Here is a 16,534-nt window from a genome sequence, read left to right as displayed (position 1 = left end):
GGTTTGTGCAAGTATGTACAAATGCACACAACCAATTTGGGTCACGACCAGAGTCCTGGAAGGTGTTAAGTTGGTGAGCCAAGGTACAACTGTATTTTACTATTAGTCCTAGGGGAGCACACCAGGGTAGGGTTAAGGCAGTGGTGGTGACCCTATGGCACCTGTGCCACAGCAGACATGCAGAGCCCTCTCTGTCGGCATGCGAGCCAAATCACCCCAGCATCGCCCCAGCAGCCGAGCATCGGGTAACAGCGCAAATAGAGGCCATGCACATGATCGGAAAGGAGGTGTCAGGCGATGATGTCACGAGCCGCGACTCATTAGCCACAGCTTGTCCGGGCTTTCGCATGGCTGGACAGTCTGCTGCCAAGGGGAGGGAGGGTTGGATGACGGGATGGATGGATATATGCATGTATGTATATATGCATGCATGCTTGGATTGGCTATGAGTTTTTTCTAAACTAAAACTGCAATTTTCAGGTTTTATTGTGTTGGCACTTTGTGATAAATAAGTGGCTTTTGGGTTGCAGTTTCATCATTGCATTTATATCCCACTTTTTCTTCTTTTCTGCCAAAATAGTAAGTGTGCAGATTTTCTTGTGCTCAAAAGAATTCTCCATTGTTTAAAGGAATTGGCATGCTTGTTATTGGATGCTCTGCTGCCAGGTATTCAATTCTTGATGTTGAAAGGTCAACAAAAGCTCGATGTATCTTGAGAACATGCACCTTGGTAACTGTACAGCAATGCTCTAGGGGGTCGGCAGAGCAATCTGATGGGTGATAGCCAGCATCTAGACAGCCACAAGGTGGCTCAGACCCTCAGCTACACTGTGAGATACATTGCTGTTCTCTCTCACGGATGGGAGCAGCACTCCGATGGCCTCTTGTCGCTGGCCCACAAGGAGCTGTGCTGGCTGTCTCTCTGACAAGGCTTTTCGCAGTGGGGTAGGGAACAGCCCCGTGCGGCTAACATCGGATGTGCCCCTGTGGTGCCTCAGCCTCCTCCCATCCTGCTCTGAGGGGAGCCACTTGCGTGGGATGGGCCATCGCAGCATTTTTCCAGGTGAGGACTATGCAGCTATTCCAGAAAGGAGAGAGATTTAACAAATAAATATTTACTCCCCACCCCCTCTGGTGCAGTTACTTCAGATGCCCCCTCCGTTTCCTTCCCTGTCCATCTTCGGCACAGATTCTCTTTCATATACTTCCTAGCCATACAACATGCAGACACTTCCAAAGGGGCTTTTTCAGAAAGCACAGTAACCACAGCAGTGGTTGAAAGGGACCCACATAAAATGGTAGTGGAGTTAAAACATGCATGGATGCAGGAGTGCTATAGCAGTACAACACATAATTGCTCATTTTTAAACTCCCTCTCTAGCTGCTACCACTTAGCAACCTGCCCAGGAGAGGTTTCGCACACAGACACATCATTAAAAAATATTATTATTGTACCATAGTATGGTGATAAATCTGAAAGTCCAGAATCAGAAGCAACCAAACTTTCAGAAACTACCTGTATTTAAAGAAGGAAGCACCAGGGAAGACAGATGCTCAGGGATATGTGATTTATTGTTTAGGTGACTTGACAGAGAGTTCATGAGGCAATTCTTGTCCACACTTGCTGGTGCCCGTGTTGCAAGCACACCTCAGTGCTCCACGCCTACCACTGGTGTGGCTGGAGGCAGACCCTGTTCAGGGAGCTTCGAGCAAGCTGAAAGAGGCATTCGGCCTCGGCCTGAAGTAGCCCGCTCAGCCCGGCCAGACCCATCCCATGTCAACCAAGTCCTGACGACAGAAATGCAGCTCCTTTCCCAATGCAGCTCGTCCGGCTGAGGTCACATGTAGCCCAGGCACCACCGTCTACAAAAGGTATGGACGTCCATATCTCCTGGTAGGGAACAGTGGGGATCTTTGGCCTCTGCGTCAGAGCTGGGGATGAACCATTATCAGATCTAGAAAAAAGTCAAGTGATTCTTCCGAAATCTCCACCCAGAAAGGGTGGAGGGGGAGATATACAGGGAAAGGAAGTGGTGGGGTCTTTCATGAGTGCTGGCAACAGTCTCCCAGGAGAAAAGGGAACTTGAGGCAGGCCCAGGAGAGATCGTGCAAGCTTTCTTAGTACAGGTCCCTGCTAGCTAAATGGTATTTCCCCTTTTCTTTGCTCTTCGTATGGATTTCCTACTCTACCCATTTATTGCTTTGTGTCCAGACTGTGAGAAAGCATCTTCCCATTCTGCACTTTTCCCTGGATCCCTAATTAATATGTTACCCTGTTTTCCCCAAAATTTAGATTGTGTGCTTTGGAAATGAAATGGCGGGGGGGGGGGGCATTGATTTCCTGGTTGAGGTTATGTTGGTTCAAGCCCTAGGTTCCATGCAATGCGTTGAATCCAAGCTGTAATCTAGCTATGCTCCCTGTGGGCACAGGGAGGCTGCAAAGAAGCCCAGCTCACAGGCAGGTGTCCCCAAGAGGCTGAGAGCACTCGGGAGTGGAGGGGGGTGGGCTTGTGCTGCTTCTCGTGGCGGCAGCTGGTGGGCCATTGCTGCACTGGGCTGGGCTCTGCCAGATGGGGCTGCCCGCAGGCCCAGGTCGCCTCAGGCGGAGCAGCCCCGGGCAGCTACTGGGGCTGCCGTGCAAAGTCAGCAAATGGCCAGTGATCCTCCAGCCCCAAGTGGTGCCTGGCAGGATGCAGGCTAGCCTGGATTCCCAGGTGCGAGTGGTGCTGGGGATCTTCCACTTCAGCTCCCAGAATAAGCTGCCTTCCATACACCTTGTCCTGGGGATGGGAGAGAAGCAGGAGTGTTGGCTGCTCCGCTGTTGGGCACAAATTATTTTGTGCCCCCACTAGATGTCACTAGGTGTCTACATGCCTCCCAGGGTTGGCAATGTCTTCATCCATTCCTTAGAAACATAGAAAGAGAGCGAGTCAGAAGGGGCCTCCCAGGCCATCTAGTCTGACCTCCGGCACCAGCTGGCTCCACTCACAACATGCCCACCATGTGCATGTCCAGCCTTTCTTTGAAAACCCGCACCGATGGAGCCTCAACGACCTCTCGTGGAAGCCCATTCCATACCCTCGAGGTCCTAACTGTCAGGAAGTGCTTCCTGCCATCTAAATGGAACCATGGCTCCCTGAGCTTTGCTCCGTTGGAGCGCATCCTGCCTTCCTCTGCAGGGGAGAACAGGTCTCTACCCATCTCCGTGTGACATCCCCTCACATACCTGTATGTTGCCAAAATATCCCCTCTGAGTCTCCTCTTCTCCAGGCTGAAGAGACCCAGTTCCCTCAGTCTCACCTCATATGGCATCCCCTGCAAACCCCATAACCATGATATATTATTTGTAAGTAGCCTTTGAATGAGCCAAGACTTTTGCACTTTTCACTTATGACAACTTACCAAGCGTACAATGTTACATGCCAAGCTATGTATTATATATTCTATTACAGAAGTAAATATAGTATTTATCATTTCCTGAAAAACAAGGACTAGCGGAAACCCAGAGAAACATTTTGTCTCCACATAGGGTTCATATGGTATCCGTAAAAGAGACCGAATTGCATGCAGAGGACTGTATGAACAGCAGTGTCCTTTTCCCAAACGGCGTCCAGTCGAAGGACAAGACTAGGCACGATGTTACTTGGAGACGGGCTGCTCTGCCCCAGCTGCTTGGTGTCCCCCTTGCTTCCAGCCCCCCCTTCCGGAAATGCCTGCCCCTGGAACAGGCCTCTTGTAGCTTAGACATCAGCCTCCTGCTATTGCTTCCACTCAAAGGTTGTGCCCAGGGCTGCATCACAATTATCCCACTCTTGCTGCCTGCAGAGTTCTAGGAACACCTAAGGGATACAATAAAAACATAGATTCTTCAGCCATCTAAGAGTTGTCTAACCATAATAAGCCAGGCCACTGTTTTTGGCCCCACCCACTTTCCCTTCAGCATCACCCATCACTGGGTGGACCTGAAGAACTTCTCCAAAACAGAATTCAACCCTCTGGCTGAGAGGGGTTCCCTACCTCCAGTGATCCCCAAAGCTATTTCCAGGAGCTGGCTTGAACTACACCAGCACCGCTTGAAGTGTTCACGTCCACAGCAGATTCTGTACGCACAGCTCTGGCACGGGTTGTGGCAGGCCACGCACTCCCGTTTTGCAGTCGGTTCCAACTGGGCAGAAGCTGCACTCCATGCACGGAAGCTGGATGTGGCTTTCATCCATTCACATCAATACCTTCCGCTTGGGGGGCTGATTCCCACTCCAAACAGAGCCATTATGTACATTTTAAAAGCACAGTACCTGTTCCAAAGTGTTCAAAGAAAAGCTGTACTCCTCAAAGTTGAAGGTTCGTTTAGCTGTGAGGACATAAAGGTGCATTGATTATGTGTTCCGGTCACATCACTGGACTTCTTCTTTTTTAAGTGGGGAGCCAGGTCATGTCTTCAGACATTGCCTCCAGTCCTCCCCGATTGTTGGGGATTCATTATGTTGCATACCAGCCGAATACCCCTACTGTCTTTTGAGGCAGCGTCTCCCATGACACCAAAGTCAGAGGAATTATATTTCAGACACACCAGTTTCCAGTTGCTCCTGCAGCTGCACGCCCCTCCCTTCCACAGAGAATGCCCATCCCCACATCCCGCATTTGCTGCCGTACAGCCTAAGTCCAGGGTGATTGGGCCATGCAGACTAGATCAGTCTGGTATCAGAGCAGTCACAGGTCCGTTGCACATATACAGTCTCTTCACATGCTCCGTCCATACGCTCAATGCAGACCTACCTTCCTCTAGCATGGAGAAGGCTTTGGACAGAGGCAGAGCATCTTCCATCGGGACCTTGTAGACCAACAGAGTGGAGATCCTAAGGGGAGGAAGAACAGCCCAGCTCCAGTGTCCTGAGGGGCACAAGCAGGGTAGCCAGCTCGGCAGGGAAGGGAGGCACAGCGGTTGCATCCGGCTCGCTCTCACACACTCATACACACACACGCAGCTTGAACAGCTGATCACAAAGGCTGCAGCTCCTGAGCAGGTCCCTGCGTACAGCACTGGCTGTTGGGCTGGGAAGGGAACTGCTCGCATTCAGCCCGGGATACACAGGCAGAAGCCAGCTGGATGGGGGCATACGAGTTCGTCCCCAGGACTCACTCCCTGGGCGAATAAACATGACCTGGAAGGAAGAGTGAAAGGAAGAGGCTTCATCCCATCTTCTTAATCCAGCTGATCCCCTGCCACTCAGGAGTGTTGGATACAGTATAACACACAATACAAAGAAGGACATGAAAATACTAACATACTAAATTACCTTTCCTGACGAGCCGCTTGGGGGAACATCTGCAGAATCCGAGTATTCAGAAGCTCGCCTTGCTCTAGCCCCTTTACTTTAATTTGCAGCAAGTAGTTCTTGCCGAATTTGCTCTTCAGGTACTGAATGGAACCAAGGCACCTGCGGGAGGGAGGGATCAGCATACGGCAGAAGAGGCAATACAGAAGCGTTAATGTTTCCTAGGCTGCCTTGGCTATTATGGCAGGCGCTCAATCACGCTAGTGAGGAGATCCTTAACCATTGGTTAGCCATTTGCGTGGCAGTCTCAAGCTGCCACCCTGCTCCTTCAGCTTGTGTTTCCCTTCACTGGGGAGGCAATGGATCTACTTTTGGGACTGAGTCTGAGTAGGAACTGAGCAATTCTGTCTTTTCTCTGTCATCTGTTATCATTTTGCCACCCACATCAACTACCATTTCTTTCCTCTGCCTTTTACTATGGATATATCTGGAGAAGGCTTTTTGTTAGAATTATAATCTTAAATCGCTATTCCCTGAACTCCTTTTCAACTAACCAGGAGCACCACTGTCTTGCCTAGATTAAACTTTAATATGTTTGCCCTCGTCCAGTCCATCACTGACATCAGACACCAACTTAGAAGTAAGATAGCTTCCTTGGATTTGGATGGAAATGAGAAAGAGAGCTAGATGTCACCAGCATACTGGTTCCACCAAAGCTCAAATCTGCGAACTATCCTTCCCAGTAGTTTCATCTACATGGTACATAGCACTGGGGAGAAGATGGCGTCCTCAAGAAATGTCAGATAGGAATTCCTTCCTTGACATATGCCTCAAAAAGATACCATATTTGACGGCATGGCAAGCTGCCGAAGGGTGTAGGGACACTCTATCTGTGCCCAGTTCCCGGTGTAGCTCATCCACCAAAGCAATCTCTGTTCCATAACCAGGCTGAAGCTAGATTGAAACGCATCGCCCAGAAATCCTTGTATCTGAGAAGCCACTGCATGCTACAGTACCTTGCCCAAGAATCAAGGATTGGAAACTAACTACAAATTATCCAGCACAGTAGGACTTAGGGTTTTGTTTTGTTTTTTAAAGGAAAGTCTTACCACCACCTCTTTCAAGTAAGATGCAATCATGCCTTCCCATAAAGAGGCATTCACCTCTACTCTTATCCGCCAAGCAATTCTCTCTGTGGCTATTTCTAAAAGCCAGGAAAATCAATGGTGCCCTGCCTTGGGTCATGACAGAGTCCAGTAGACAAGTGCCTTCTTTCTCCAAGGATTCTGTACACATCTTCCTTTGCCTCATCAGTCCATTCATAGTATCCCAGTAAACTGGAAAACTGAATGCATGAGGAAGCCCACCTGAGCTGCCCAGCCACCATGATGGCTACTCGGTCACACACCGCCTCTGCATCTTCCATGTGGTGAGTTGTCAGAATGGCTCCTTGATCCTTGTCCTTCAGGATGGTACGAATGGTTTTCCTGCAGACAACACAAGATTTATTGGAGGACAATATGGTCTGTTCTTAACATTTTTTGTTAGTCCAGTGGCAGAAGAATGGAGTACTCAACTTCAAGTTCCAAATCCGCAAGGGAAAAAATAGGCAAAGGAGATAACAGAGGTACCAACAGAAGAGAATTTATAAAGCGGGGGAGAGGGAGATGCCAAAGAACTGAAGCTATAAGGCCAGATGCAGCATGAAAGAGTTCATGGAAAGAACAAGGAAGAAGGTAGGAGCTTTTAAAGCTTGCACCTCTTGCTCATGGAAAAGAGCCAGAGGAGTTTCATCTCCTCAAGCCCCAGCATCTCTTTTTGGTTAGCTGGTACGTGTCTGTTTCAGCAAGTGTCTTGATTGATGGACTATTCCAGAGGAATCCACAGCAGCCAGTAAAGATGTGGTAAAGCAGAGCATTTGTGGAGGAGGGGTATGCTCATTTTTATCTTTCTATTTATTTAAGTTAGAATAGGAGATAGAGAGCTGTTGAGCATTCATCAGTAAGCATCCACCCATAAGTAGAGCTAGCATTCATCTCTCCTAAGCAGGAAACGGCTGCCTCCCTCTAGCACTAGGAGATGGGGCATAAAGCCCTAGGTGATGACCTATAAAGCCCTAAACGGCTTGGGTCCTGGATACCTGAAGGAGCGCTTACATCCATACATGCCCAGCTGCCCCCTGAGATCGGCGGGAGAGGCCCTTCTCCGGGAACCCTCCATGAAAGAAATTAGGAGGGTGGGTACTCGGAGGAGGGCTTTCTCAGCGGTGGCGCCTAAGTTATGGAACGCGCTCCCCAGAGAGGTCCGCCTGGCGCCGTCGTTATTTGTTTTTCGGCGCCAGGCGAAGCCCTTTTTATTTAAGCAGCATTTTAAATGTTAATATTATTGAATTTTATCTGGCCAGGGCGGCTTATTTTATATTATATGTATTTTATTTTAAAGTTTATATTTTTAATTATAATTATTTAACTAATTGTTGTAAGCCGCCCCGAGGCTTCAGCGAATGGGGCGGGATAAAAATGTTTTAATTAATAAATAAATAAATAAATAAATAAAGTGTGGGTGGGGCTTGGGAAGGCAGATTTACCCCATGGCCTGAAGATTCCTCACTCCTGCCGCAAAGGATCTTAGGCACTCACAGGCCTTTCTGTCAGCTCAGAATCAGGTGTGCTGCCCAAACACACTTTTCTTGCCTTTTCAAAGGCTGGGTTTTGCTGGGACCAAGTTCCTCTTTCAGGGAGTGTTGTCCATAAGTGAAGGGTCAGGATGGCTATCGAGGGTCATGAGGCCACGCACACTTGTCCCCAAGCGTGAAGCCAAGTGCAAAGGCACCCAACTCCTCTGATCCACGGGAAGGCATTATTCTTCACTTTATTTAATTATACTGCACTGCATCAGTGCACTTAGCACGTAGGATGACTGATGCTGCCCTCCACCCAACCTGTGCAAGTGGAACCAGTTGCCAATGCTGGGAATTTACAGGGAGGCACTGGATGATAGGAACTGGGATTAACCCACCAGAAGGAAACTGGGTCTCCTTGGCAAGCCTGAAATACATCATGTACAAAAAGATGAATTAGCTCGTTAATAATTCCTAATAACTTGGGTGGTATGAGATGTTGCACTGAATTATTTTCTCTTGGGAGACCATCCGACACCATGTATTCATTCTGACAAAAATGTAGGGCCTATGGGATTTGGGTATCGTGGATGAAGAAAATATTTAGGCAGAAATGGAATTTAGGAGAGAAATGGTGGATTGGACTATGAGTTTTGTTAAGATCATTACTTTAAAAATCCAGTTCTGTTATATAGTTAAGGTATAGGTCACTCACCAGACTTGGCGCTTTCCCCTGGGATCCATTCCAGTAGTTGATTCATCTAATAGCAACACAGTAGGACTGCCCAGCAAGCTCATTGCAAAGCATAACTAAATTGAAGGAAAATTGATTATATTAATCATTAATAAACTGAGAAGAAATTACTCAAACATTTCATTTAATATTTTATAGAAGTACAGGATACACACGTGAAAAATGAAAAAGCAAAAACAAACCCCCTTATTTGTAGCCTACTCCTGGACAACACCTTCATCTGTGGTGAAAACTGTTTGGCTGATTAAACACAGAAAATTCTCTATGAAGATTTGAATGAGAACAAACTAAAACATGTCCATGTTCAGCGAGGCACATAAACTGCACAAGCTATTTTCACAGGAATTCATGTTTTCATTCCATCTCCCGTTCAAGAAATGTTCTCAGTGTACCCTACAACAATCCTGCAAAGTAGTTGACACTGAGAAGAAGTAGCTTCCCCAAGGGCACCCAAGGGTCTCCATGGCTAAGCATGGATCTAAAGACGAGGTCCCAGCATTCAAGCCACTTCTAGGGGAAAATCAAGTTAGATTAATAATACATATGAACAATACAGACTAGTAGCCCAAACCAGGAAATCAAAAAGCTTGGTTACATGGCAACACAGCACTCATTTGATTTTTTTTTTAAAAATGAATTGGCCTTTCCAAGTGTGCACCTACACACTTGCAGGGGTCTGAAATGAAAAGCATTTCCTGACTGATGTCCTGAGAAGTGTCTGTTGTCAAAGGAAAGTAGGTACCATTCATGGACATTGACCAGGATGGGCTGCAGACAGGTTAATTTCTTGCAGCTGTTAATGAGGAGCTGTCAAGTGAAAGGAAGGAGTCAGAAGATCCTGATCTCCTTCATGGCTTCATGGCAAGCTCCTCTTCTGGCTTTGTTTTGTTTGTTATGTTGTGTTGTGCTGTGTTTTTGGAGTGATCATTTGCCATATCCTGCACCTCTTCTGCCCTTTCCTCAAACTCCAGGTGCTTGGGAAAATGCAAACCACTCCATCTATAGAGGAGCATGGGCTTTGACAGCTGTTGAGACAATTTTTTGAGAGGACTGAACAGGAAGTATGTAGCCCGCAAATCTATGTAAATTCTTCTAAATTCATACTTCTCCAATTTCGGCAATGGAATTTTCCAATTAAAATGCATATCAAAATATGTATAGTAGGAAAAAGTGCACAGAAAATGCATATATTAATAAAAATAATGTCCATCTGCATTATAGCAGGAAAACCACTTGCTAAAATGTGTGAATTAGGCAAAACTGCAAGCAAAATGCATGTGCTAGGAGAAATATGAACAAAATGCATATGAGTTTTCATGCAAACTTAAAAACATCTTTAGCTTTTGGAATGAACTAAACTCAAGGATGGAAAAATCCTTAATCATCAGGATAAACTGGATTTAAGAATGGAAAATTGAGAAACTGAGAGAAACCAGATCTAACAAATTTGACCCTCCTTGTAAAAGCTTGCATGGAAGATACGGGTGAAGAGCAGGCAGCAGGGGGTAGTAGAAAAGGGAATGTGATGATGGAAGTGATAGGCCTTCATATGTCAAGTGGTACTTCCTGGTGCTGCCAGACCTGCACCTAACATAGAATATTTGTCCCACGGGCAGAGTCCTAACAAAACACAACTTACTTTTCTAGATAATCCAGCACTTAATGTCTTTGTTGGCTTTTTAAGATGCTCTTGAAGATCTAGATTGTCTGCCATCCTGAAAGAAAATAGTACAAAATTCAGTTTATTCTGCAACTGATCCTGCTTGGAGAGGAGAGGAGAGGAGAGGAGAGATTCCTATAATTTTTCAGGGATGCTTCCAGTACACTGGATAGAGATGTACTGTATCTGGTGTTTGCATAATCAAGAGCTTCTATTTAAAAGGTGGGCCAAAAGTAGGTATACAGTACTGATTAGGTCATGTTTAGTCTCTTAGGTGCTTGAAATGGCCTCCATCAATGTTATAACATTTCTGGAACCTGTCCCTGGCACAGTGACACAAATTCCAGTTAGCAACCATGTCAATTAAAGACTTGTGAGATGAACTCCTTCAACTCATCCGCTGTGTGAGGTCCTCTGTGGCCTGATCAGTACTCTACACCTACTTTTGGTTATCTTGTATTGTCCACCACCCAAAAAAAAAGAAAAAAAGAAAATCTGAACTGTGAATAAATACAATTCTATAACATCAAGCCCTAAGACAGAACTTGTACAATGAAAACAGGCTTTTGTGCTGCCCATACCTATTAATAGTAATAGCAGCAGCTTCCTTCCGAATGCCTTTCACAGCTGCATAAATCTCCAGATGTTCTTTCACTGTCAGGTTGGGCCAGAGGGCATTCTCCTGAGGACAGTGGCCAAGAAATTCAGCAGTGTCTTCTTCAGTTTCCACTGCACTAACCCCTTTTATCAGCATCTGTAAATAGTCATTACTGTGATTTCAATAGCATTTTGTTCCGCACAAGCGCACCCCCTGAACTATCAAAAAATCTCAAGGAGGGTATGATCGACGAAGGGTGTCTTTCCACAGCAGAGCACAATAACAGCAACACCAGAAAAGCTGCCCGAGCTCCAGGCAGTCCTCATAAGAGGCGAGGGGCAACAATAGAAACAGAGGACAGACAAGTCACATTGGAAAGGGCAACCAGTGACAATGCATGTCCAGTTTCTACTTTGTAAGAGACACTGTTACCTTTCTATGTTTTTAATGGGAATGGGTTAAATACATTATTGGGTTACATGTTTATCATTTCCTTTGGTTGGATTTTTCGAACTGGCATTTATTGAGAAACATCAGACTTTTAAGAAAGAGCAAGAGCCAAATTAGACCTTCACATTCCCAACTTTTGTTCTTTAAATAGCAGTCAAGGAGGGAACGAAGTGAGCCGTATCTCTACCGCTGCAAGCTGGGTGAAGATCACCCCATGCATAACACACCCGCACGCACGCACGACGCAAGAACAGACGCCTCCACTGGTGCCAAGCACAGCCTGCGTGAAGAATAGGCACAGCGCAGCATCTGCCAAGGGCTCCCATCCCAGCAGGGCCCACTGACCAGAGCTCCCCCTTCTGCTTTGCCTTTGCAGCCTGCTTCCCACTCCGGCCTGCCGGTGAGGAGCAGAGGCACCGAATGCACTGTCTACCGGCTCTTTTCCTCTCTGCTTGTCAAGCAACAGTGAGGAAGAGGATGAGGAGCAGGGGACAATACTGATTCGAGGGTGGACTGATTGAGGGAGGGGCCCCCTATGAGGGTGCCTTTTCCCAGGGCCCCCAGAAACCTGGTGCCAGCACTGACACCGATGGGAGCTTCACTCCTGGCAGGATTTTTCACTGGGACTGTGGCATAGGTGGAAAGTTAAAGGTTCTTTCCCTGTCTGCAGAGCCCCTACTCACCTCAAGTCCTTTCTTTATAAAAAACACAACATTTTAATAACTAATTGCCACAAGACCTTTGTTTTGTATGTTTTGCTGTATTTTATCGTTGTTATGTTTTTATCTTGTTGTGAGTCGCCCAGAGGTGTCATGGCACAATTGGTCAGCATACAAATGTTTTAAATAAGTAAAGTCACCTCACCTTTGAGAGGGTGTCTTCTCCAGGCTATTTCGATATCAAACATTAGGCACAGGAAGTGTTTGCATGCATTTAGAATCCCATTAGCTACGACACTGGCTGGCAGGGGTACCAGACAAAGATCTGTCACCTGGAAAGCTCCAAAACAGAGCTGATCTATTCAGGCCAGATTTATGTTGGATGGAAGTGACCTTTTTCTGATGTGTCCTTCTAATGGCTGAGAAACCTTGCTGAACAGGGTGAACTGAAGTGTGGAGGGAGGAAAGACACCCCCGCCCCCGTCCCCCAGTCAAGTGTAGGGACCTTCCTCTTGCTGAACGCAGATCCTGGTTTCAACCCATCTCTCGCATGTGTATGTGTGTCATAATATTAACAAAACATTCTAAGAATCCTAAGGAGTTTCTGTCCTTGTAGGACAAGAAATAGAAAATGTTCAGGCTTTGGATATTTTCTAGTTAGCAAGGACTGGTGGAAGAAAACCAGCATGTGCTGAACAGGCAATCGGTACACATCCTTGAGAAGACTGAGGAAATAGTAAATCACAACCAGGACATAGTCTACCTGTTGTAACTCACACTTCCTTTCTGACACCAGATGTAGTCTGTGCCTGTTATAAATCAACATGAAAGCAAGCAGGCAAGATACCTGTTTGTTAATTGGTATATTTTATTGTTGTAGTGTGCATTTTGCACTAATTAGATAGCTTTCCTTTGTATAACAAAGGAATGCCATATAACCAAGAGGCTTTTTTGTGGGCAGAGACACCTGCTGCTTTCAGGCGATATTTGACAACTGCCGTTCTTCCTCTTGTTCTGTCCCTTTCAGCCTCTGTTCTCTCTCTAATATCCCTACTTAGGTTCATCTAAGAGCAAAGTGTTCTGTTTCTTCATCAGAAAGTCTGTTTTTGTCTGGAAAAGGAACATTTCATTTTCATACTAAATAGGAACAGTGCCAAAGCTAGAAAAGTTATAGGCTGAGAAGAATTAAAAATATTAATAAAACTGTGTCACAAAACTTGCACACCCATCCCAGCTAGCAGTAGCACGAGTACTTTGCATAGGAAAGATTTGATAGAGGGCGTAAGAAGAAGCTACATAGAACTTTTCCCATTTGTTCTTCCAATCAGTAGTGCCAATAGCCCTCCTGTATCTCTTCATGTTCTGTTATGTTCTAGTAGTTCTGAACTACTATTTTGCTAGGCTAGATGAATACTTCCATGATAAAATGATAACACAAATAAAAGACCTTCGTATGCACTCACTCAAGTTGTTTGAGCTTTTCATCTTGATACCTGAAAGTTGATTGCTTGACAGTAATACAAAGTAAAACATTTCAGCACCTATGTATGGATACCTGGAAATCAATGTGATGCTTTTATGGTGCAATCCTGTACATGTCTACTAAAATTGGTTTACTTCAGTAGGGCCTTCTCTCAAGGAAGGGCATAAAGGATTTCAGCCCCATAGTAATAATGAAATTCATAGAGACTGGAGGATATTTAATTAACATTGACTTTTCTATTTGAAGTTGATTTGGAATTGAAAAAGTAGGTACACCTACCTCCCCAGCGGTCAGATCTGTTTCCCCTATTATCATGTTCACTGTTGTACTTTTACCAGCTCCGTTGGGTCCCAGGAGTCCTAACACTTCGCCTAGAACAAATGAACGTTTTGAGTAATGATGCTGGGACACAGCACACAAAGGAAGGAAAAGGAAAGGAAATGCTGGGATTGAAATACAGCTGGCTAGATGTGTAAGCTTTTTAAGGAGATGTTTCAAGAATCACCAGTGTCCAGAGCTGCAGCAAATGAAAAACACATCAGACTACAGCTGCAGCATTATTCACACTTACTCCTTCCGAGTGAACATGCAGATTTCATGACTGTTAATGCTGCACAGCAGTCACTGCTGGAAGGTCGTAGTTGCATCGAGTCTTCTCTGATCGTACCAAGTATACAGGAGGCGGGCAGAGAAAGGCAAAAATGGCATCAGTGCCCGTTCCTGCTGAGCGGGCTTTATTGCACTCCAGTGGTTTTAATGTCAGCCATAAAACAGGATACAAATCTACTCAGCTAAAACAATAACATGTAAGTCGCTGTTATGGTGCCTCCTTCAACCTTGTTCCATGCATGGCTTCTTGTTCATGGCATTGAACTCCTTCACCAGAAGAGCACCATGGATGCTCTTATAAAGCCCAGAATAAAAGCTGCAATTGATAAGACATCACCAGCGTCTCCTGCACATGTGGGGTGTCATGTTTCTGGAACTGCCTTCCCAACCCATCTCATACAGTAATCCACTTGTGAAACTAAAGGGATTTTGAAAGCATGTTGCAATTTGATAAGGGGTTGGCTAGTCAAAGGGAGGGAGGAATCAAAAATCCGCAGAATCAGGCTAAGCCCCAGGGCACGTCTACAATATCTTTGCTGCATTTATATTGCTCTATAGCTGGATGCACTGGGGCTTACAGATTCCACCAAGAGATATGCAATACCAGGTTGTGTATATATTTGTTATTATGCCTATATCCCACTTTTTCCTTCCAAGGAACTCAAGGTGGCTTACATAATTTTCCTCCTGTGACTCCATGGCTGAATGAATGAGCAGGAAAAACAATCATTTTAAAATATTGAAATAAGTAATGTCTTGTAGTCTAGGAAGAAAAATAGGCTATTTGAACAAACAGCTGGACAGGAAAGATGGCCCCCACATCAGCAGTTTGGAAAAAAAATGGTTAGACAGATTCAAGATGAATAAAGTGCTTAGTAATGTGTGCATTTTATGTTGTTTTTGACATAGCAATAGCATTCATATATAAATTAAATGTAAATTTCCTAGAAGAAACAAGTCTTCTTCCCATGAATCATTGTTTTGTTGCCTTTCTACACCAGGGTTCCAATAGAGCATTTTTTTTAATGGTCACTGTTTTCCATACTGAAGCAAAAAAACTAATTCTTTTTTTCTGTACATGACCCAGGACGTAGCTTATGTCCTATATGTCCATTGCTTATGTCCATTCCCATATGCAAGCTCCCCTGAACTCAGTGGGACTTATGAGTATAAGACTGCACTGTTCCAACTTCTTCTCTTCCAGCTTCACATTCTTACAGTACAAAGAAAACCAATGTCTTCAGCATCAGGTCAAACTTTTTCACAGAGTAGTACAGGGGATATTTTCTTTTCTTTTTTTAAGGTCGAAACTTTATACAATAGTAGTAAATGTATTTGCTAGCAAACCTTTTTTAACGCACAAAGAGACTGTTCTGGTGGCCACTTTCTTTCCTTTCTTGTGTTTTTTGAAACAGGAACATGGACCAGCCTCCCCACATTTGTATTCCTTGCGCAGGTTGTGGACTATGATAACCGGGTTCTAAGTCGGGAGGAGAAAAAAATACATCATTTCATTTGCAATACAATGATGACAAATGAACAATTGGATAAATAATTAAATCTTTCTTGTTGTGGGTTCTTTTTGTTATGCGTTTGTGGTATTTAGCAAGATCTGTCCACAGTTTTTATATTCTGGGGACTAAGGAAAGCTCTACATTGACCTCTCTGAGGCATTAACTGATGTTTCTCAGGCCCTGCTAACTTTCTCCTACCAGTTTTAAGAGTGGCTCTATGGGCTTTTGATTATTAAGCACCAACAATCTATTTCTACTACAAATGAAGAACAGCTCCTTCTCTTTTGTAAAAACCAAAACCCTGACGCGACTCTCTCATCTGCACACAGCTCTCTGCCTGTCTTGGCGATTCCAGATGTTCTGAAAATGTTACCTTGGAGGTCTTGACTTGGACAACTGTGATTCTCCTCCTCCCCAGCTCCATTGTGCAGACTGGATGAGCAAGTACCTAAACAGTGCCAGAGGTGTCACCACCACGGCTTTTGAGCCCTAAGAGCTTTCATGCCACTGGGGTGCTAGGTAGGATAAGGCGTTTCATTGCATTTTGTAAGCAAAGCACTAAAGTAAAAAGCAGAGCAAGCTCTAAAGAGGCAACAAAAAGGAAAGCACGGCAGTCAGGGCTTACCCCTTCCCGATCGGCAGAGGCCAGAGCGCTCTGGGCCCGGGCCCTTTCTCTCTGCACATCTCTATCATCATTTTCCGGAGGCTTCTCAGGATTCGGACCGGAGTGCTTTCTCTGTGCAGAGATCCTGCAGGTCAAGGACAGCACAACGCACGTTCAGGCACAGCACACCAAGAAATGCATGCTGGTTTTAATGATTAAATCCATGAATAGTAAGCTAGACCTGACCGAGTGTTGCAAACAAACAATTCCAAAAATCTTTCCCTTATAGTCTGCTAATTTCTGGGGG

At 45.3% G+C, this 16,534-nt stretch overlaps 1 protein-coding gene across 2 annotated transcripts in view; it reads right to left on the bottom strand.

Moving 5' to 3' along the window:
- Positions 1-3,415: 3,415 nt before the first annotated feature.
- The window catches only part of LOC123033118 (ATP-binding cassette sub-family A member 10-like), a 75,463-nt gene continuing 62,344 nt past the window's right edge, over positions 3,416-16,534 (bottom strand). For both annotated transcript variants that reach the window (XM_044449546.1, XM_044449547.1), the window contains 11 exons: positions 16,249-16,372; positions 15,457-15,589; positions 13,780-13,871; positions 10,892-11,064; positions 10,290-10,365; positions 8,612-8,706; positions 6,644-6,763; positions 5,298-5,438; positions 4,777-4,856; positions 4,296-4,351; positions 3,416-3,839 (listed from right to left, as the gene is read on the bottom strand). In XM_044449546.1, coding sequence (XP_044305481.1) covers positions 3,759-3,839; positions 4,296-4,351; positions 4,777-4,856; positions 5,298-5,438; positions 6,644-6,763; positions 8,612-8,706; positions 10,290-10,365; positions 10,892-11,064; positions 13,780-13,871; positions 15,457-15,589; positions 16,249-16,372 — 1,171 coding nt within the window. In that variant the 3' untranslated portion in view covers positions 3,416-3,758. The remainder of the gene's footprint in view (positions 3,840-4,295; positions 4,352-4,776; positions 4,857-5,297; positions 5,439-6,643; positions 6,764-8,611; positions 8,707-10,289; positions 10,366-10,891; positions 11,065-13,779; positions 13,872-15,456; positions 15,590-16,248; positions 16,373-16,534) is intronic.

This window comes from Varanus komodoensis, unplaced genomic scaffold (assembly GCF_004798865.1).
Source record: "Varanus komodoensis strain SLA01 unplaced genomic scaffold, ASM479886v1 scaffold59_1, whole genome shotgun sequence".
NCBI lineage: Eukaryota > Metazoa > Chordata > Lepidosauria > Squamata > Varanidae > Varanus > Varanus komodoensis.
This window is presented reverse-complemented; position numbering and strand designations above follow the sequence as displayed.